At 40.6% G+C, this 24,062-nt stretch overlaps 1 protein-coding gene across 1 annotated transcript in view; it reads right to left on the bottom strand.

The window, feature by feature from the left end:
* Window positions 1-19,194, bottom strand: part of edil3a (EGF-like repeats and discoidin I-like domains 3a) — a 152,032-nt gene extending 132,838 nt beyond the window's left edge. Inside the window, 1 exon segment of the mRNA XM_030060238.1 lies at window positions 18,821-19,194. Within this exon segment, the coding sequence (XP_029916098.1) occupies window positions 18,821-18,896 (76 nt within the window). The 5' untranslated portion in view covers window positions 18,897-19,194.
* Window positions 19,195-24,062: the final 4,868 nt, after the last annotated feature.

The raw sequence follows: 24,062 nt of genomic DNA, 5'->3' as shown, positions 1-24,062 counted from the left end.
ATCTAGGTCTTCTATGAGTGTGCTACTGCAGGGACGTATTGTTTTGAAGATGAGAGGAACCCTTGGTGCACCTGTGAAGTTAGTAAATTGCTGAGGGCAGTCCTTTAAACTCCCCGTTCATTGAGTTAAACACATTCCAACAGCTACTGGGACGAAGGCAGAGTCGGCCAAAGAGTTTAGGCTGTGTAGAAGGTCCAAGAGGTGATTTCCTCATTTTAGATGGAGGATAAAACTAATCCAGACTGACATGGTAAAAGCTTATGTGATGTTTCTCCTTTTTCAAAAGTCAGTCTTATTCATGTACTGTTGTACAAGATGCAGTCTATGTTCAACTCTGTTTGTGCCCCCACTGTCATACAACATGACTATTGCAGTCATGGAAGAGGACCAATACCCATAGTCACCATGGCACAGTTGAGCTTTGGTCACTGTGAGGTAGGTGGTCCCTCCCACCACCTCAGTTTCAAAGGCACACACGCTCTTAGGGGTCAATATCAAAAAAACAACTTTGGCAGTCAGTGAAATCTAAGGCTCCCTCCATGGCATTCAAAGAACTGTGGCTCTTTCTTTCTTCCCAGTCAGAGGTATTCTACCCTCCGAGGTCTGAGTAAGCTCAGACCACTTTTTCTAAAATGTGTTTCCAATCGTTTGAGACCACCTCCATCAATTCCATGACATAATACTTAGACTGACCCAAAATTACTTTTCAAAAAGTTTGTGGTGAGGTAAACTCATATTGAAGGCCTAAATTCCAGACAACACCATCATGGCTATAGTCTGTGTGGTTTGGGCCTCAACAAGATTCAAACAAGGAAAGTACAGAACAACTGAAATGGGTCGATGTCGGGAGAGGGTTGTGGAAAAAAAAAACCCACAAAATTTTGCCCCGTCAACTACTTCTCTGTTATTATAAAGGTCTTCCTACTTGTTGAGAATAAGCTGGTACCCCATTCTGCCCTCTATCACCCTCATTACTGTGTGTCCTGCCTGGTCTTCTTCCCAGCCAACACACCCTTGCAGAGGTACACAGAGGGCTTTTGTCTGAGAATGAGATCAATACTTCTCCTCATCATGGGCCAGGGGCAGCGATAATGCACTCAGCTCAGGGCCTGGAGGGTTCACAGGTTTTTACGGCAGCCTGGGAGCAAAGGCTCTAGCTTTTCCTGTGGTGCGGTATGCCCTGTTGCCTACAAACCATGAAATCACTAAGGAATGAAAATGCACAAGGGTTCTAAAACAATATGACATTTTCAGTGTTCGAATATTGCAAGCTATATTGTGAAATTATTTAACAAATAGTGTAAACATTGGTGATCAAGTTAACTTGGAGCTGGTTTCGTATTCACTAACACAGAGGATTTGATGTTGCAATAATTTGTGCCATAATCCAATATGGAAATTCAATTCAGACGTATTAGTCAAAAAATGGCAACTATAGAGGATATCAAGCGATTCCATCATAAATCTACAGAACCATGGGACAAGCGAGACCATTCACCAGTCGTAGCCATCTAACAAATGTCAGGCTGATGACAAAAATCACAACATTGATTTCTGGCAGCCCAAATCCACCGCCTCAGCAGCCACTCTCAGCAGCACAAACCTGAAGTCAACTCTTCTACCTCGTCTCAGCTAACAAGCCAAGGTAACAACAGTTCAGTCTCCTAGCAAACGTGCACGGATAAACAGCCACAACAACCATATCAATGTCAACTAGCATGCTATAAAGAGAGCCTATATATTCATCTGCTAGAATCTGTACATTGACAAACATGCATGCTTCAATTAAAAAAATGGTTCAAACCCGATAACACTCAAGGCTATCGACAGTAGCAGTTTTGTGTCCCCAGTTAGTCTAATTTCCTCTTTGTCGGATTCATTGATGGGATTTCCTTGCTGCTTCAGATATATCCCTCACTGCCCGCTTCATGCCCATCTCTCTACCCAACATATATGGAGCAAAGTCAGGGCTTCAGATCCTGCTGCTCTACCTCTGCTACCAATTCAGCATACCTAAGGCATTTTGTTTTTATATGCCTAATATACTGCGTCCCGTAGCACTTTAGGATCAATAAAATACACTATCTGCTGCATCACTGACCACAGCACCAAGTCTGGCTTCAGGTTTGCTCACTATTTATTGTGGTATTATTAATATTTTTTTTCCCCCAAATCTACATCATCTGCCATCCCTGCCTGCCCATAGCTGGATTTAAATTATTGACAGCTATTTATCTTAAGTGGTAGGCATTTTTCTAACTGCTACAAACTGCACAGAGGTAGGTTAAATACTGGGGCATTATCTCCTTTAGGATTAGTCTTATATCCCCATAGGCCTATAGTGGAGTATAATTTGTAACGATTATGGCATTGTTAACATTGTTATATGCCTATGCATGCTTTACAAGCTTGTAAAGAATAGCTGAAAAGCCTGCCTGCTTTACAGACTAATGATGAAAAAAGGCACAGACACCAGCCAAACTGTAAACTCACCAGTGGTGTTATACTGTGTAATGGTCGATGAAAGGTAAAATTATGATTATGCCTTCAAATGTTCACTTAAAGAAGCAACTTTGTCATCTTCTGAACCCACAATATAAAGATAATCATATGGCTCAAATAGCCTTGTGTCAAAACTTTGGTAAGCAGAAACATATCACCAAAACAAACTAGAAGAGTGCAGATCTCAGTGAGACGTATCTCTCCTTTTCCAAACTATATGGTTATCCGGCTCTTGGCTACCCTATCTGCTGAGCACAACTCAAGAGAGACCCAGCATCTAATTGTCAGCACCAAACACAAATATGAAACAGCAACAGCTGATTTACTCTTCATGTTTTACTGTGGACGCTCTGTAGCCTATTTGAACTCCCGGTCTGACATGTTTTACAGTGTTGTGTTTCTCATGTTCAGCTTGTGTGTCAGCAGTTGTAAAGTTGCCCAAAAAACACAATATATGTCTTGGAATGTGGCCATGTCAGAGCAGACATGGCCACAATAAGATTAAAAAAAAAAAAAAAAAAAAAAACAAGCGAGCTAGACAGTGAATCAAGTAAAAAAGCAATGCAGCGAACCAGTAGTATGAGCAGAGAAAATTTTAGGCCGATGACAATATCTCTGCCCACGGCTTTCCACCTGGCCAAGATAATAAATTGTAAATGTTTACGTTTCTGTCTGTGTTAAATTAAAATCTGGCAAGGAAAAGTAATATCAAAACCCATGATCTAATATGAGTCATTTTAATTAAATTTTTTCATCTGCATCCATTGCGGAGGCATTAATGAATAGAGCTGCTCAAGGTCTTACAACATGAGAGTCAGCAAAATACATGATTCAATATACAATATGTTCTTGGATTCACAATATAATTCAGACACAATCCAGGGAATTATTAGATCAAGAGGATTATGTCCCTTTGGTATGCCAATATGGTATGACTAGATATCAGATCATGGCTATGCCGTATGCATCATATAGCCTGGTGATGTAGCCGGATGATGATTTTTATATTCACTATATTAGCGCTGACACGATTCTTCGAGGAACTTGAATAATTTGATTACTAAAAATCCTTGATTCAAATTCTCTGGCTCAAAGCTTAATTTCTTCTGCAGAACTCTATACAGCAGGTTGTGCACAAACAATTACTGTTCCCGGGGTACCATTTCCCTGGTTCAGTAAGTCAAACATGTTGCGCTGTTTAAGGACAATAAACAAAGGCACCATCACAGACGACACACGAACTGCCCACCAACACAAGAGAACTGCATCTCACCCGAGTCGGCCCACAAGCCCTGAGTCGGGACAGAACAGGGATGAGGATCCATGAGAGGCTCCGAGTTGGAACAGGGCCACAATTTAGCAAGACCAGGGTCTCACTGAGTTGCTGGCAGCTGCTCATTATCGTTAGAGGTTGTATCGAGTTAGATTATGATGTGCTCTACTCAATGAAAAAAGTATTGGGAGAAGATAAATTATTATGTTATCTTGCTTGAATGTAATCTTGTAAAATGTAGTTTTTAGTGGGAAACTTGAACAAATATAGTTGTTTGAAAGGGAAACTTGTGTGGCTACTTGGCTATTTTTTATTATTTTTGTTTTCTTTTGCATATTTAATATTTTGCATATTAATATAATCAGGAGAACACACAGTTAGTAAAATAATCAATAGCTGCAGCCCTACACCATATTCTGAAATATAATGCATGACTTTTCCTGACATATTACATAATTGTACGTGCTTCTGCAAAGGGGTGTTGCACAAACTTATTTCTAACCTGCATACAGCCATGCACTAAAGCTCACATCACACCAATCTTCCTTTAACTTGCCTACTTTATAGCACTGGTTGCATGTCCAGATGGTGATATATTGTAAATATTGGGGTGAATACTCCTATTGCCATACAGCGTTATCCATTTAAAACTCCCCTGAAATCTCTGGTATAAATCTTAAGAGAAAATCAAGCTATCTTATATTTTCTTGGGAGGAAAAAATAGATAAAGTCTGAAAAGAGTGGGTATTATCACAACCATTCAGTACCTTGTGTTGGTTAGGAGCCATGATTGACAACTTCTTCCTCCAAACATCCAGTGGACAATGATGGTTTGAACACATCAGTCAGGTTTGCAACTCTCTCTCTCTCTCTCTCTCTCTCTCTCACTCTCTCTCTCACACACTCTCTCTCTCTCTCCTCTGCCCCCACCCCCGTTTCTCTGCACGCTCATTACAGATGCCCTAGTTTGCTCATGAGCCAGGAGAGCCGTGCTAGCCTCATTACAAACTTGGACACCTCCCATCTTTTGTACCTCTTTTCCAGACAAGATCTCCCACATTCATTCTTGTATCCCAGATGTAGCATAAAAAGATTCATCAAACATGCATAAAGAAGTGGAGCTCACATCTGATTTGAATGTGCGCAGCAAGTGCTGAGGAAAAGGTGTCTATGATGGCAAGTGCCGCTGCAGATTAGCAAGGGAGAGAAAACTATGCGAGGGGAAAATGTATTTTACTTGAAAACTGTGTCACCGATTCACAAGATTAATGCATATTCAACAGCTTATTAAGGCATTTCTGTGACCCTGCTCATTAAATGTTTACCTCATTAGCTCTCTTGTTGTCGTGATGCTTTCCATGTGACATTTTGGACGTGAGGGAAATTACCCCACACAATTACTCTCTCTGACTGAGCTACCCCCCGATTCAAAATTCACAAAGAATGCACAAGGATGGAAAATTCAAATGTTAAGCCCTTTTGGCTGAGTGTGTGTGCGTGAGTGTGTGGTGTATGAGAGAAACAAGGAGAAAGACAGCCACCATCAAAGACTAATACCACTGAATATAAATATTTCCTAAATATTTGTTCTTATGAGTAACAGACTTCCTGTCTCTGCTGGACGCTGAGGGTGATCAATCTCACAGATGTGAGCTGCAGCAAAATTTCCACTACACTTAAATATTCTTCATGCTTACTGGAGCTACCGCCCCAATTAATTTAATATGCACTGGTTTTAATGGAGAACTTAAAGGTCATGTGGTCTCGCTGTTATTTCAGGCACACTTTCATGTTAGGTTAATGCTGAACAAAAATTTCTAGGGGAAGTGCTGGTGTACACATGCAAGCTTCTGCTCTTCTCATCAGGCTAACAAACGCTACACCACTTCCCGCTGTCCCGCTGCACAGGGGCTCTTTGAAGAGTGGCTATTGCTTACTATTTATTTGTCTGGTTAAGGTCACGCTGGCAACTTAAACTTGAAAAATCTCACCAGGAAGTAGAACACTGGTGTTTGGCTACACATGCAAGAACTACATGATGAAGTAGTTGGAAATGTCTTCAAATCCTTGTTCCACCCATACTTCACACCCACTGGCCAAAGCTGTGCATTGTGTGTACAGAAAAGGGCAGGCCCTGACAAATTGAATTTTTTCACCCTGCTTACCCCTTGTTCAGTGAATTTTGTGCAGCAGGCTCTTCCTTCTGAAAGAGGTGTGAGCACAACAGGAGTGAGTGCGGCTTTATCGGTGATGTTGCAAGGTCATGGATCCTTACTTTACATCAAAATCCCACACTGCAGCTATTTTTCAGCGATTATTTTGTGTCCCTTTCAACCAATATTCAGTTCTGCTCAGTCGTAGACGAAGAATGGAACACGATATGCATTATGTGGCAGAGCTGTCGAGCAGCTGACCTTGCCATCAGCTTGAACGGGCAGCCATTTGTGTACAATCAAAGATTTTTCCTCCGCATACATATTGTGGATAAAGGTATGAGTGAACGACAGCATATGACAGACCAATTTGGATGCACGCAGGCACATTTAAACACACATGCATACATCATAAGGTTGTGCATGTGCTCCGCAATCACACACGTCCAAATGATACAGTACAGTGGTGCACACACAGCTCACTGCATATATCTATAACTATATATCTACATCTACATCTATACCTATGCCTATATCTATATAGACAGAGATTTGGATAGATAGATAGATAGATAGATAGATAGATAGATAGATAGATAGATACAGATATATGCTGTGAGCTGGGTGTGTGTCTATGAGTGTGTGTGATGATTGTTAACGCCTGAATCCTACAAAGGTGCAAGTGTGTGGAGGAGAATACTTCTCAGTGCACTGAACCTGGGTAAAAATACACTCAATGATTTCAACATCTGAAGTTCTTCAACTGCTAATTTTACTTGCCACACACTTCACAGCCTCAGCAGTAGATACAAGCTTTGCGAGAAAGTGTTCACGATGCATTTCAGTATGATTTTGCCTGTGTCTGCAGTGGAGCACGCCTACCTAGAGCAGCTGGGGCAGGTTAGAAAGATCATACTAGTAAATATTTCATACACCTCAAACAGTAGTGAATAATACAGTGACCATACTGTCAAACCACCTGGTTTGGAAGACACAGTAGCAGAAGGAGAAGGGAGAAAGGATGTTCAACATTTTAGTGCTTTTCAGTGGGAATAAGCCAATGCTACTCAGCCAAGAACAATGGATATACGTATAGGTATAGGTATAGGTATAGGTATAGGTATAGGTATAGATAGGTGGTTCTTTTAATTTTACAGTAAATGCCATTGCATGATACCCCGAGTAGTGGTGAAAATTTCATGTTCCTCATGCCATATTGCAGGTTTATCACTGGATTCATGACACTTTTGCCTGTATCTCCCCTTCTGTTACCCTCTCCTTCCTCCTTTTGTTTTACAGAAAATGTGACAAGCCTTAACAATATAGCTGCTAGAGTGGCAACCTAGAGGTGTGCCAACTGTATACAAAATACAGTGAACGGCAATATGCTTGTTTCGTATTGTACCACAATTTTGCCAGTCATTAACAAAACATGTAACTGAGATATGACTAAGAGGACTTGAAAATTTATAGGTCAAAGCAGGCACAGTGGTTACACTTGGGGTTAAGAGCAAAGGAAATGCACCCCTAATATTTGCCCTAATATCAGAAATAAAGAAACTAAAGAAAAATGCAAAACATTTCAGCTATATGTATACATGCGCTTTAAAATAATAATCTCCTCCAAGCAGAAAATAATACAGCAGAACCTCAATTATCTGACCACCCACCAGAATGATTGGTGAACTGCGCGGCCATGTCAGTTTTTTTGGTCCTTCCAGCTACGAGCTACACATTACTCTCCAATAACTTACAATACAGTAGCCCAGTGATCTAATTCTGCTGTTGTAACAGTATTGTTCTCCAGTAAATAGCTCTATTATTCAGTGGTTAGTTTGTGACAATATGAACTCATTTGTGACGGTGGCAGCGCATGCACACACTCACACAGCAACAAACAGAAAACAACTGCTGTTTTACTGGCAGGTATGTAAGGGCTTAATGTTTGTGCCAGTTTATAGGCTATGTGTTTGCCAGGAAATGAGCCTATTATTCACTGGTCAGTTTGCTCCTGCATGCGTGCATGTGTACATGAGCTATAGCCACAATAAGTGATTTCTTTGCTACTAGTGTTTGTGGACAACTGTAATTTTACTGCCAGGCCTACATATTTGTTATGTGGTTTATTCATTCATTCATTCATTCATACATTCATTCACTTATTTATTCATTTAGTGTGTTTTTGTTGTGTTTTTATTCCTGTTTCAATTATCCAAAATCTCAGCTATCAAAAATACCTTTATTCCCAAGGTGCTCCGATAATCTAAGTTCTGCTGTATTTGCAAATGATTCTAACTAACCTGCTGGAAGTACCAGATGGATAAGGTTTGCTACATATGGATACATTATGGATACAGTAATTGGAGCAAAACACAGAATCGTAAGTAGCACACAGAAAAATTATACACAATTTATTTTTAGATTCTCTCCTAGAATTGTCTTAACTGAGTGCCACTAATTTCATAAAAATGTACAGCAGAAAGGCAGCATGCCGTCACAGGGCATACAGTTTGGTCATATTAAAGCCATATACATTATAACTTTGGTCACATAACCAAACAGACCGGCAGCACTACTAGAGAGCTAGCTGGAACTCAGAGGAGCTGGATGGCATATGTGTGTCAACTTATTGGCACTAAGTAGGATAGAACAAGCTATAAAAAGATTTTTTTTTTTTTTTTTTTTTTTTTTTTTTTTGGCTGAGTTTGCCTCTAAGTGTCTCTTTAAAAGAAAAAGTTCAAATGAAACGTGAAAAAAAAATCATCTCTTCATCAGAGTTGCACTGTATCTCATAATCACCAAAATGGTGCAACTTGTTGCAAACCTTGCCCTTTTTATGAGTGACAGAGGGCTGTGATGAGGATCCTCTTTGAGTCTCCTAATGGTGTTTAGTTTGATGTCTGAAGGTGAGTGGCTCCTGTTCAATGAACTTCACATTAAAGGGGATTTTCATCCCAGCCCTAAGCAATCACTTTCTCTGTCTCCCACTCTCCTGCTCTCTGTCTGTCTGTCTCTCTCTTTCTCTCTCTCTCTTTCTCTCTCACACACACACACAGTCTCTCCTTCTCTTTGGTGCTACACAACCCAAGGGTAATATAAAACATCTGGGCTGGAGATATTCCACTTTAACGAATAGCACTTCAGTATGTATCCCCCTACCCCAAATAACCCTGCTGAGAAGTTCCTTGAAACGAGCCAAATGAGTTTTGTTCCACATTCCAATTTAAGAAAAGCTGAGTTTGGCATGTATAGATATTTGTTTACATCAAAGAAAACATCATGTTTTTGAGCGTTTTTACCATTTCCTTTAATAGACACACTACCTCTTGTACTCAATCAGTCACTCAGCAAACACCCCCTTGTTGGCATTCAGCACAATTTAGTGTGAGAGCAAGCTGGCTGACATGATAAATAAAGGCAAATGTTGTTTAAATAAATGTTGTTTTGTCTATTGGCAAATGGGTGAAGTATGGATGCACATCCGCGCTGTGCAAAAGAACCATGAGGAAAGGCTGCTTCGAATTTGTGTAGTGACATTTCTGGGTTACCTCTCAAAGCTTCAAGCACACAAACCCACACATGCGTGCACACGCACACACACCAACACGGAGAGACGTGCACAAATACACACATACACCCCTACAAATGCAAACACATATACAGTCACAAGCACACAGTGCACTGAAGAGTTACACTGAAGAGTTACAGGTGCTGACATAAATCAAGTAAAAGTTAAAATCTTGTAAACTCTGCAAAGTTTATGAGTCTGGAAATGCGATCAAATGCACAGATAAATCTGAGGATAACGTCTGTCTAGTACAATTAACTCATCAGCAGCATAGAAAGAGAGAGAGAGAGAGAGAGAGAGAGAGAGAGAGAGAGAGAGAGAGAGAGAGAGGGAGAGAGAGAGAGAGTAGCAAAACCTGACACTTGGCATAATTAATTTTAAGGTTTGATCACTTATTCTTTAGCCTCTACAGCACAACTCTCTGAAACAAGAGCCAATGTACATGCATGCAGCACAACATACAGCATAGGCTATGATTAGAAATGCACACATTTAGAACAATTACAATGTTTTTCCCCATAAATTTGGATGTTCTTTTTTCCTTTTGTGAGATGATTGATTCTCTCATTGATTCTCTGTAGCTTCATTTGCATTCACCCAAAGGATAAAAGCATTTTGAAAAGTGTACAGTAAATCGGCCAAATACTTTATTCAGTTATTAACCATTAAATGGTAACCTTTTACCCTTGAGCTCTGAGTGCAGCGTGACGGCCCATGATTTCTGAGTGTGCATCTGCTGAATTGAAATCAGTGGGAAGCATCTCCCCAGGGCTTATGAGAAGTTAGAATGTAAGCCACCTGCAGCCATCTGATCCCAAATAAGAAGATTGGGTTTATTGAACATGCAGTGGCACTCTGGGGCCCCACACAGAGACTATCTGACAAAGGCAAAGCTCATTGCTTTAACTCCTCAATCTCACTTTGACTAAGGCAGGCTTACGTCTCGCCTACAAAAAGCCTAAAGCAACAACAGTCCATCCTCATCCATCATAATAAAGGACATAAATGCTTTAAGCTTTGGAATTATTTGGTAAGTTATCGATAAATCCTGCATCCATCATAACAAACTGGTATGCTTACATGTCTTGTGTGGATGCCTTGCACGGGTCAGGCAGTGCTTTAAAGCCTTGAGCACACAATGGCTTCTTATATGGAAAAACTATGCAGTATGTTACAACCACCCACTCACCCACCGAACATGAAAGAGGTGTTTTCCTTTTTTGTTGTTGTTGTTGTTGTCTTATTTGTCTTTCATCCTCCTCTCTGATTCCTTAAAAATTTTATAAAAATGTAAGTTGTGTCAAAATTCATCTGGAAATGTATATGTCGTCCATCAGTCCGAGTACCAGCTTTATAATCTCTTAAAAATGACATGTCAGTTTTAATCTCACAGTCTTGAAGCTTTGGTCTTCCAGTACAGCTTAAACCATCTGAAAAGCTTCACAAGCCCTCAGATTTATATGTTGCATGCAGAGCCACACTTAATCTAATGTCATTTATTCTTTCTACCAACACATCTGCTGTGTAAGAGAAGATGTCAGACATGGGTTTTTGACTCTTAGCCAACATATATTTCACACTAACTGGATGTTACTTTAACACACTGGGTGCCAACAGAGCCTGTATTAGCCACGCCCACTGTAGGACAAACTTCAGTGAATCCAGACTTGCAGCAAGCGATGGCAGTATGCTCACATATCCAACACAATGAAAATTCACTCATATTTTTGTCATCGAGATTCACACTTCTATTCCTGCCTCCGTACACATACACATAAAGATACACACACACACATACACATACACACACACACACACATATACAAACACATACAGGCTGCCGGGCAAATCTGGCAAATCCAGATGAGCTGACTCACTTTTTGGGCCACAGACCTAAAAAGAGGCTCATTTACATTTTTTCAGGGTAAGTACTAATGTGTGCACTTTCTAAAGAAAAACTGCTCTGTATTTAATTTAATTACAAGTGTGGTCATTATTATCAAGGATGTGCTGTGTCCATTTGTCTTTGTCTTTTTTTTTTTTTTTTTTGTATTCCCACTCTGCTCTCAAAAGACAATGACACATATTTAAAAAAAAAAAAAAAAAGGTTCATTCATATGTTCATTATATTTTTGCCTCGTTTATACTGACCACCTCTGTTCAGATGTAGACCATGTCCTAGCACAACAGTATGCATCATACTAAGCTCGGAGCCAACTGAAATATTTCCATTTATTTGATTCAGCCTGACAGAACAAAGAAAACATGAGATTCAATCAGAGCAGCGCACACTTTTCTTTCTCCTCTCTTCTCACTCTCTCTTTTCAGCATGTGTGCAGCTTGCAAATCTGAAGGCCCACACACAGACGCCAGACGTTTCTCCAGCAAGCTCCACAGTGGTCCAGCTTTACTCTCAAAAGAAGTTAATGGGCTTCTGCAATGAAATTATAGATGCGAACAACAACAGAATGATGAAATCTGTGCCTTCCCGTTACAGAGAGAGAAGCAAAGTTAGCGCCGCGAAGCATCTTGCGTAGCTGTTGGAACAAGGTCAGCATAAAAGTCTTTGGTCTATATTTCTCAAGTTAACAGCATGGATATTATTCCAGCTGTTGCTCAGAAATTGTATGCAATGCTGGAAGCATCCCAAGCTTCTGCGAGGCAAGGCAGGCATGTCTAAACTAATGCTTTTCAAACACAATAAGCACAGTACACCCCGACCACCTCAAATATTCATCAATATTAGATTCAGCGCAGAGCAGTTTGGCCTAATTCTACTTACTGGCCAAGCATATTAAAGCTCACAAGTAGCCTTTATAATGTGGCCTCCTTTTTAAGCTATAACAAGCATGACGTCTTCAAGACATGAACACAATGCTTTGAAATTTAAAGGTAGACTATCCAAAATTGCCAAAATTGACTACATCCAATAACAATAACAACAATAATAATAATTACATACATAAAATTTGAAAGTTGGGTCTACATGGTTCTTATCATCAGCTGACCGACAGATGAATTATGTACTTTTTCCAAGCACAGTACAGTACACAGAACAGTATGCAGTTTATGAAAACAATGTTTTATTCATCTTGTTCAGTAGGTTGCACACAGACATGAAGTCCGGCCAAATGAGAACTATACTGCTTAGATATTTCATTTAATGCTGCATCAAAGAAGCCAGTACAGAAATTATGATACCATGAGGAGCCTGAAAAAAAACTTGTCAACATTTGGAGGTGCCCATTGCCAACGTGTTTTTATCAAAGCATTTCCATGCCAGGAATATCACACTGGCGAAACAAATGTGTACTTTCTGTGAATGTTGAGTCATTTATTGTGATTCACATGGATTACTTAGTGCCAGCATGAAGTCTTATGAACGTCCTAACTATGAAAGGATGAGGCTGCTGTATGCTCTTAGATGAAGAAGTTAAGTACTCCCAGCATGAACTGACACTACAAACGAAACATTCAAATAATCTTTTTACCGTCTTACAGGGCTCTTTGCAAATGTCTCCATTGCCGCAATGTACTCTAACTGTGACTCTTCTTCTTTTTTTTTTTTTTTTTGTCTTTCACAGTCATGGTCTGAATTCTGACACTGGCATTAATAGAATGCTAAGAGGATCACTGCTTAAGCCAGTCATCATAATATAACACGCTGCTTATAGTAAATGATAGGCCTTTAATGTGTCTGTGTGATATCTCAGAATCGATGCTTCCACAGTTGTTGTTTTTTTTTTTTTTCTTGAATAGAAACGTCAAGCATTGATTAAGAGAAGAGAGCAAAAAAGAAATGGCTAAGTCTGCTAGGAAAAGAGGTTATTTTCATGACCGAGAGGTCTTTATATTTCTCTTTTGTCAGTAAGATGTGTTTAAACGCTGTTCTACCTCACTTTTAGATATGCAAATATAAATTTCTTGAGACTAATATGACCTTGAAAATATCTACTTTCACTACCCCCGATAACTGGCTGTTGTCCCCAGCAAATTTCCTCACCACAAACGACTAAAACTGAAATGATCAGTTAGCTGGCTAATCAATCAGTGGACAATTCCACTTAATTTTTCACCTGGGTCTATTTTCCAAGTTTATGCCATCATGCTGATTGATTGTACTGAAATTTTTATTGCTTATTTCTCATTCCTCCAGGTGGCCAGCAGTGCTGCCATCCAGTGCACACACATGGGGCCACTGGGTAATCAGTGAATCCAAAAACAGTTGAATCCAAAAATAAAATTAAAAAAAAAAAAAAAAAAAAAAAAACAGCAACAACAACAACAACAAAAAAACAACTCAATACCACACTGCAGTGGGTCCTTCCTACATCCAATGTTTAATTATCTATTACTTGAAAATTATAGTGGTGTGAGATATGTTATTTTAAAGTGATAGTTTGGTTTCTTATCCATTAAGTTGTACTTGTTTCTCTATGTGAGTGTAAAATACATCCACCAAGTGTGGTGCATGACACCTTTCCCTGTCATGAGAATGGGAGCTTCACTGGCAGTGTTCTCCTTTAAAACCAAAGAACTAGATACAGGCTGGAAAACAACACAATTTTGAGCGGCATCACAAAACTGAAAAATTGTTTTCAAGGCTGCACAGCGATACACACTTGTGTTGGTTTCACTTTCAATGCTCTTTCCAGTCCCCTGGCTTACAAAATGGCGGAACTATTTTCTGCCATAGCACTTCCACTGTGTCACCACGCAGTGGCGCTCTGGTCCTAACAACTGTGAAAAATTGGTCACGTCAGTCTCCTACTAGTTATTTTAAGTAGCCGATATGGGGATTTTTGGTAGGCTGTGATATCTCTCATTTTGCATCACAAACAGTGTAGGAACATAGCAGAAAATCCACTGTTGGATTTGTTGCCTAATGCACCTTTCACAATTATCAGTTATATCCTCACTAATACAGTTAGCCACACTCACAAAAAAACAAAGGAATATCTTCTGGAATTTATTTGTGGTTGATTTTAAAATGCAGGAAATTCTAAATACAGATCTTCAAACCAGAAAAACACAAAGCAGCAAAAATACAACTCTTCTGCTTCCTCCGGCATAACTTGAACATGGAAGAAGACTGACAGCAAGCAAAGTAAGTAAAGTGTATGAGCAATGCTTTAAAAAGTATCAAACAGACTATGATAACAGAAATGTGGAGATGACTGTTTGAAGATTTGTGGTTGTTGTTGTGTTATTGTGCTGAAAGTGCATGTTTTAGTTGCTTTTGGGATTCAGAAGTTTAAGGTTGCAGTATGCATTGGCCTAACTTTACGTGCATGTGTGTGTGTGTGTGTGTGTGTGTGTGTGCGCGCGCACGCACGCACACACTCACACGTTCGTTTTTGTGTGTTGGCTCCCAGTGAGCTTGAGCCAATTTCAACACAATCAGCTGTCATAACTGCAAATACTAAGAAAATAGGCCCAGGTTGAAAATAGCTATTGTCTGTGATTTGGGAGAAATCCTGAGACAAACACAAAGCAAAACAACAGTAATAGAGGAGTTTTTCTGTGGAAAAAAAAATAAAGCTTATATGAGCTGTCTTGTAAAACAACTTATTTGACCACTATCCCACCCATCCTCATCTCAGTACCATATTCTTTTTGTAAGCACTTCCTCGGTGTGTGTCCTTGTAATCCCCATAACCCTCCTTCTAATGCCCTCCCAATAAGTCAGGCATGAAAGGGAGGACAACAGACGCACAACTACAGCAAAGACAAATAGCACTTTATCTATTAACTTGTCAGCATGGGAGACAAATGAACTCCCCTTCAAATTTTAATAGGATTAAGGAACATCTGTGTTGACAGCGAATAGCTCAGTCAAGTCCAACAAAGATGGAAAAAAGTAGCACGATGATTGCAGGCTGTATCAGTCCATCAGAGGAAGAGGGCACTGTGGAAAAGATTAATTTCTGTTGTGTTCTGGTATCCCATGCTGTATTTCCTCATGTGTGGGTTGTCACCCAATGAGATTCCTTTGGTTATCATGGCTGATGATCTGACAGAGGTCTGACCTCTCTCCATTGATTGAAGACTATGCCATTTAAAACCAGAGAGAAGGGCACAGTTGAGCTAGATAGAGAGCCTGCATTATTAAAAGTGACCTGTACATCAGGCGTAACCTTCAGCTCATGCTAAATGCAATGAGCTTTTAGATCACTATCATCTGCATGCATTTAAGCAGCATATATTGCATTTATATGCAGCCAACTGTTTGGCAAAACAAGCCCTACATTTATTTGCTATTACACCACACGGGCGCAACTGAGTCTGTTTGATTTTCTTTCTGTTTCATATTTCCTTTGTGGAAGTGAGCACCAATTGACTTCAGATAGTCTCATTCAAAGTTAACCAAGGACAATCCCACAATTTAAATGTTATTTTAGTCTCCAAGGGCCAGAAAGCAAATTATTAATGGTATCTTTTTTTTTTTTCAGGATAACCCAAAGTATGTCTTTTACTGCTGCAATAATTTCTTCATGAACTTATTTTTAGTTTTATGCAACCTACTGGGCCCTTGGTGAAAGAGATCAATATATCAAATCCCTTATGATGAAATGAAGCATGAAGTACAAGACGACACAGCATGCTACAGATGACACATTTTGTGCAGAATATCATTAGTCTACTTTCATGACTGACTATTTCCATGGGAAATGTAAGTGAAACTACCCTGCAGTATGCACTACTTCTTAGGTATTCCATGGCACCGTACTATCCCTAAAGTATTAATTTACACAGACCAAAAATTTCTCTCTCTCCCATTTCGGCCCAGGCGTTCTTTTAATCCAAATGTACCCAGTGTCATTAGTGCTCGCAAGGCATAAGATTCCTCTAAGCATGTCTTCCACTGAAGTTTCAATCCCACATATTTTGAGATTGTGAGCACAGTAGGTCGCTGTGCAACTGAACATCCTAATTCAAAAGCGCACTCAGTAACAGAAAATGTACTGTTTCCACATAAGGGGATTGATTTAAACAAACTTCTTTCACTATGTCACACAAATAAAACGTATCGAGCGAGCTCAGCAGTGACCATGAGTAGTAGTCTACACAGCATGAACAGCTACAAATGATGATTCACCGACAACAGGCTATATTGCATTTCCTCTCCAGATGGCTGTCTGTTTGCCTAAAAAGCTGTGATTGCAAATGTTCAGCTATTAAAATGCATCAGATTTCCATATAAAGTTCAACAGGTGCAGTTCCAGTTGGGTATGCAGGATCCCAGACAATAGGTGAGAGTCAGCAGCACTAACAAAACAGAGTAACCAATGTGAAAGTAGATGTTTCTAACTCATCAATTTGTTTCAGAGGACGGAGCAGTACTGTAACGTCGCCGATACAGGGTTTGTTGGCACCTGTCTCCAAAGACACCTGCCACCTTGAGCAACAAAGCAACACAAGCAGAAAGTAAAAATGATGGAATACCAACACTGAGAATTTGCTTTCCCCTCTCTCCCTCCCTTTCTTTCTTTCTTTCTTTCTTCCTTTCTTTCTTTCTTTCCAATGGAAATACATGTCAAAGATAATTTGACTTAAGCATAAGGGAAATTTGTGGACAACTTAGGATAGCCAGTTGTTTTGTGGACATGGTAAAATATGACAGTAAATCTCTGTTGTGAAAGCCAGTGGAGTCCCTTTTCCTCTGACTCCTCCACATAAAATGTTTTTCAATACGCAGCACAATGAATACCTGAGGTTATATTGCTGAAATAGCAGCTGTGTGTCCATTACGACTACATGAAAGCATCCTCCATACACATCCTACTCATACACAGACAGAGCAGGTAAGATATAACATAACACCCTCCATCCCACTCCATCTCCCTGTCAGCCCAGCACCTCATTGTTGATGAGGCTACAGTTTTTTTGTATTAAGTGCAGAAGAACAAAATCCCTCTACATTTCCCCAAATTTAACAGGAAAATGATTAATTGAGGGACTAGTTCAGGGTGTATTTTTAACTCACTGAGCCTTGAAACAAGTCGACCCAAGGCACCTCAGCTCCCCGTTCTCTTCTGCATTCATTATGCCAGTCTACCAGGGAGTATTATGTCTTGTAAGGGCTGACGCTGAGAGTTGACACTGCGAGGCTTAGGGAGCCAAGCGGTCTTACAAACTCTGCTCTAGGCACACTCCTGGTGTAGAGACAGAGGTCTGTCTGACACGGGTGACTCCTGAGGCAAGTGTGTTGCCAAATGAACAGAGAAGGGAAGGATGCATGACCCACTTCTAAAAGGGCTACACTGCTTTCCTCCTACAAATCCTCCACACAGTCCTCTGCTGCTGTGCAGAATGTGGAAATATCTACAGTGGGCAAGAGCTTAAACATTCCTATTGCTCTTTTTTTGCCGAAGGACAAAGAGAGTGATGTGAAGGAGGGGAGGAGAGACTTACATTAAATAATTCTGCCGACCCAGTGGACCACATGAATCTATAAGCAATGAACCATCTATACACAGCAGCCTTACAGTATTGGGTGACACCCTACATTAGACTTGTAATGCGCAATTGACCTTCTCGTGATGTCATCGTGGTCAATAATGGTACCCCCGCTGCAACTAACAGAGCCTCTCTTGCATCCCTTCCCTGAGTGATAGCATCTGAATCTGTCTGCAGACTAAACCCAAGAGATCTCTCAATTTATCTATCCCGTAATCAAGTAATTCAGTTGTGAAAGCAGGAAAAGTGGCGTCTTTCTGTGTGAAAGGACCGCACGGAGCCACACGCTGGACGGTCGGTATTCTGTGGAAACATCCCAGAGCACAACAAGAGCTGGAGACTAACATTTGGAAATACAATGTACGCAGCAATGTAAATATCTGCCTCCCTGACAAGAGGACCCGCTTGCAGTACAAGACAAATGTGCGCGCCCTGATGCACAGTCTGACTCTGAGTCCCTCAGCAGAGAGAAATTACGCACGGATGAAATACTACTAATAAAATAAATGTCAAAAAACATTAACTATCCAGGCAATTCCAAAACATGATAAACCTCCATAAACCACCATTTAGCCAGCTGTGTACATAAGCAGATTGTGGGCGGTAGTTTACTTTGGCCAAACCGTGCTAATGCTCTGGCAGGCAGTAAATTATTGGTGTTCCTATTCCGCAGACAACAGGCTGCACATATTTCACACAATTACTCCTTAACTCCGGCTCAGTGCGCTACCTGCGAGATTCATTTCAGTTGTGAGATACATTTTTTTTCAATCACCGAATATCAGTTTGTGGTAGCCCCGAAGATAACACATATGCAACGTGATTGTGACAGCGTCCATACCAGGCAGTCACTTTTCCACTCACCTTTTACCAACTGCGGGACAGCGGCGCTCAAACAGAGGACGATGGAAACGAGTAGCGGTCCCATCCTCTCTGACATAATAAGCAGGTCTCGCTCCCAACGTTATGGAGATGTGGTGAAAATCGCGGAGCAAGACCCAAAAGTTCACCTTCCAGTCTTTCTGCTGAGCCGTATAGGATTGTCCTCGGAGCTGCTGTTATCCCCTCTCAAGCTGGTACGCGTAAAGTCCTGCTAGTCTCCGTCTGTGGTAAAGTCGGCAAAGGCGCACTCGCCACCTGGATATTACGCCAAGTGCACAAACAAGTGGACGGTGGCTGCCAGGTCCCCCTCTACAGCTGCCTTCCTCTCTCTTACCGCAGTGGTGCGATAGTGGGAGAGAGTGGTGTGTGCGTGTGTGTGTGTGTGTGTGTGTGTGTCTGTGTATGTGCGCTCAACGCTCCCGGACAACTAATGTCAAGCCCCGCAAAACAAAGAAACAATACTTCCGGCTATAATCTTGAAAATAAAAGACTTACTAATGAAACTGCTCTGTATGTCTCAGGGAAAACACACACCTAAGCAGTGCGAATAAATACTAATAGAGGGAATGGTTAAGGATCAACATCTGTGATAAATTTTATTTTAAAAACTCTGAAAGTCCTAATAGGTGGATGCAGGGCGATTTGTATGTATCCACTCAGTATTCTAGGTATTTATTCCACGGAGCCTTTATGGGATTGTCCATTTTTTGTTTATCAAAATACGTAACTGTTAATGTCTTTCACAAATGACAAATATTACGAGCTTGTTTTGAAAACGGAGTCATCTAACATCCGGTGCTTTTAGATATTGTGTGGCTTGACGCAGCTTCCAGGACAGCCGGTTTCACCGGAGACTGATGGGGAGAGTGCGATTTACGGTCGGTCTCAGCAAACCGACTGGGGCGCTGTCTCACTGATGGAGACAAACCGTAGCTCCTCCCCGCTGCCTGAGGAGCACCTCCAAAATCCTGAGGGGTTAGGACTTTAAACTGTATAATCAGGCGCCACGATCTCTTCCCTGAGCCCCGTTTTCAGTCCCCACACTTGCCTTTCTCAAGGTTGGATCGCTCACTTAGACATCTTAAGTTTTTTTCCTCTCTCTCTCTCTCTCTCTCTCTCTCTCTCTCTCTCTCTCTCTCTCTCTCTCTCTCTCTCTCTCTCTCTCTCTCTCTCTCTCCCTCTCTCTGGAAAGTCTGTTTTCCTGGGTTTGAGATTTTGGATCATTTGTTCAGGTTTCACAATTTGATTTGATATTTTCAGTGTCCAGATTTAAAATCGAATAAACAAACAGTAGCCAGATAAATTAGCCAAATTCCATGAAATATTGGGCATTAGGAGGACTTGTAATAATGTTAAATTGGGCCAGTGTTTTGAAGTATTGTGAGAGATAGGCAGAGTGGTTGTTGTGGTGGGAGCTCCAGAGCGCTGTGTTCATTTGAAAAGCATGCAAATAGGTCAGAGTTCATCAGGGGCATCAGCAGCACATTGTATGTCATACTGACTTGTTTTTAACAAGTTCAGAAAGAATGGCAGCCTCAGTAAACACTTAACTGGCCCAGGCCTTGTTTTTTTCAGTTGACCAGTCACTCCAGATCAACTCTCATTTTTGATCATCTGACTGTGCAAGGTTAACTCCAGACAAAAAACATCTGTTCATCTTTATGAACATTTGACAGTTTTACCAAGATCTTATCCCACAATTCTGAATTTAAGAACTAGAAACCATCCACCCATCCATCCTATTACGATACATCCCATTTTGTTTCATCACAGTTGATATATTTTTTTAATATTTTACAGTGTGATGGCTGCACAGTGTTCTCAGAGCATGTCTTCCAGGTGGCGTCTTGCATTCAGTGCACTGGGACTGAATGAAGTTTAATTAGTGCATAATATACAGTGAGATGATATGCTGGAGCTGATAGACCATATGTGAATTCCACTGAGACATCCCGATTTCATATCCAGGTGTCAAGCTTTTTTTTTTTTTTTTTTAATCCTGCTTCAAATATTTTGCCTGGCATTGGTTTTATATGTTTGATTTTTACCAATAAGGACTATGAATTGGTCCTCTTCCATTTGTCTATTTATTCTTTGTTAGAGGATGGGGGTTGCTATATTGTGTTTGTTCCTAAAATTTCCACGTGGGATATCTCAGACACCACTGATCGGATTTTGATTAAATTTCAGGGAATGATGCATCTCATTATTGAATTTCTCTGTTTTAAAAAATTAAACTAATTACCCCATGGTGGCCACTACAATTACATGTCAAAACACAAGGTTTTGCTCATAATGCAATCTCACGTATTCTCGTGTCCTCCATGGTCTGTTTAATGCTATACCTAATAGCCAAAATATGACTCAAAACAAAAGACAGCTGATCCCATAAGTTTCCCTGCCAATGAGGCATGTACTAAATTGCAACTCAGCCAACAAGAAGGAATAGGAGCCCCCTTGATTTATTGTGAGAAAAATGCATCGCATCTAATGAGCATTGCACAATGTCAACACATAGCCAAACTGAAATTGCAAAGCCACAGGAAACAGTTGTGTTGTTTTGTTATTGTTGTGCCATGTATTGTTAATTGATTTTTCATCAGCAGCATGAATACACGTGATCAAGCCTGGAAAGCAAATCAAAGTCTCTTCCTTCATTACCTACTCAATGCAGCAACCGCCCTTCCCCATTTGTGTGCTGTCCTTCAACTGCTGGCTTGTCCATCCTGTCACTGTTTTTACTTGCTGCAGTTAATCACTACAGATGTACGCATGTAACTAGGCAAACATTAATAGTTTGCAATGTTATTTGCCCATTTTTTTTCTCAGCTAACATTATGACAAACCTGAAATGTAAGATAAATCGCTAACAAGACCCTTTCCTGACAAACCTGACAAGGGCTATTCACCATCCAGTCACATAGGTGGAGCATGGCTGGGTGTACAGCTTCAGGCTTGTCATCCCCTTATTTCCAGGTTAAGACATATTAGTCCTGCTCTACCTGCTCGTCAATGAGCAATTAGGTCCATGGGTGCTTGACTCATATTACACCATCAAGGGTGGAGAAGACTACTTGTAGAATGCCACCTGTCAGCCGGCTGTACAGTGTCACCACAGTATCAAATGCATCTATGAAGAACCATTTACATGCACCATCTATGCTCATCTATGCCCAGCAGTTACACCACACCTTAGGACCTTTGAGCTCCCTTTCAAAAACAGTGTCTTGATTCAGTGACTGACCTCTGTGCTCTTTCAAAACTTTGGTGAATTCCTGAAAAAAAAAAAAAAAAAACACTCAACTGTGACATCAGGGCAAAATAAAGGTTTCACCAAGCTTAAAAATGCATTGTCTGTGCACACATTCTTGAGAAGTTTGCTCTCTCCAAGAGAACTCGGGAGGAACATTTTCCTGAAGGACACAAATATCGACCTGGGATTCCCAGACTTGATAAACACCTAAGATGACATTTGCTGTTTGCTGGGCCGCATCATTTGTAGAGGACATCATGTTTCTTGCTGCTTTGTTTAAAACTGTATTTGTGAGCCCATTTATTATATCTGTGTCACTTGCAGTACCATGATAGTGTTGTTGTTTTTTTTTTTATCTTTCTTCCTTGAATATTTTCACACAATGTAGTGAGGGATAATTGACGACAGAGCAGGGTGAGGCTAAGAATTTAAGCTAATGTCATCATCCAACACTGTGTGGTTATCAGTCTGACCTTGAGGTGTTTTAGAAACTCTGCGGCTGGAATCATGAAAGATATCAAGGGTTCCTTGGTTAATGTAGATAGAGACCTATAACTGTATGCACTTGGTCAAGACAACCAATAAATCACCCACAATAACCACAGTAAAGTCTGCTATCACCGTAATGAGGCACTACCCTCTGTTCCTAGTGTACGATCACAGCGGCTCCTACGGTCTCATGTTTCCAGCCTCTGCTCACATAGTACATGATACTTAGTGAGATGAATGATTATTTTAATATTGTCATGATTAATAAGGAGGATTCCTTAAAAATAATAACTACACACTGAAAATCTCCCAACACTTATACAGCCCCTGAATCTCCTGTGACAATCACATGCAAATGTTGCATTGTGTCAGTCCTTGGCAATCCTTGTATCAAGGACAAGAACAAGAATATTATTTTGGTGGCGATCCATTTTAGTTTCAACGTGAATTGGTGACTTGGCTTTTAATTCCCATGATCACACATCAAAATAAATTATTCGTTTGATTACATTTTGTGTATTTACACTCTAGACAGCAACATGCAAATTCTCATTAGGCCTCTGTTTCAACTGTGTCAAAGAGAAACAAGCCATCAAACGACGGAGAGATGATCAGAGAGCGTCCCACTGGCCAGGGAGCACTCAGGCTTGTTGGCAAGTTGAGTCCACTGACCTCCTATGAGTCTTCACATCCAGCTTCCACTGTAGGAACTTTATTCTGTAGAGTAAATCCTCCAGACTAGTATATCTAAACCTCCTCACAGCCAGTCCTTCTTTGAACGCAGCTCCTCTCCTCTCCTTTGACCTTGTCTTCCCTAGGCTGGTTGAGAGGCTGAGCGCAGACCAGTGAATCCTCTTCAGCTCACATCCATCCTCATTTAGGCCACGGGGACCCATTTAGGATGAGCAACGGGCTGGAAAACACAGTGACCTTCTCATATTTGACTCATTTACTGCTGTTTTTATTTCGCCCACTAAAATGGGCACTGTGTTTTCATTTCTAACAGATTACAGAGTTGGAAGGGGTGTCCACTCTTTCTATTGCAGTCACAGTTCACACCTTGAAGGGCATAATGAGTCCATTTTTTCATCCCTATGGACAGGAGGGCTGAAAGCATTTCTTTTTATATTTAAAGCAGCACCTTAAGGATGCAAACTTAATCTGAAATTGAAACTTAATAGGTAGGGAATCTATGAATTCATTCAGAATGCAAACTATTGGCATGCGGCATTATTATCTAATATGCCCTCAGCATTCTCAAGGCATAACCATAGTTTTAACGAGGTTAAGCTCTCTAAAAAAGTGGATAAGGGGATAACCACTTTCTTCTCTAACCACTTCTTTGCATCTCTCCGTGCCTCTATCAGTATTCTCCCTTTCCTCTCCTCCTCTCACCCTCATTCTCCTTGCTCCCTCTCTTTCTCTTTCCTCCGTCTCTCACGGGTGGGGGGTGGGGGGGTTCATATCAAGTCACTCCCTTTT

The sequence above is a fragment of the Myripristis murdjan genome, chromosome 9 (genome assembly GCF_902150065.1).
Source record: "Myripristis murdjan chromosome 9, fMyrMur1.1, whole genome shotgun sequence".
Taxonomy (NCBI): Eukaryota; Metazoa; Chordata; class Actinopteri; order Holocentriformes; family Holocentridae; genus Myripristis; species Myripristis murdjan.
This window is presented reverse-complemented; position numbering and strand designations above follow the sequence as displayed.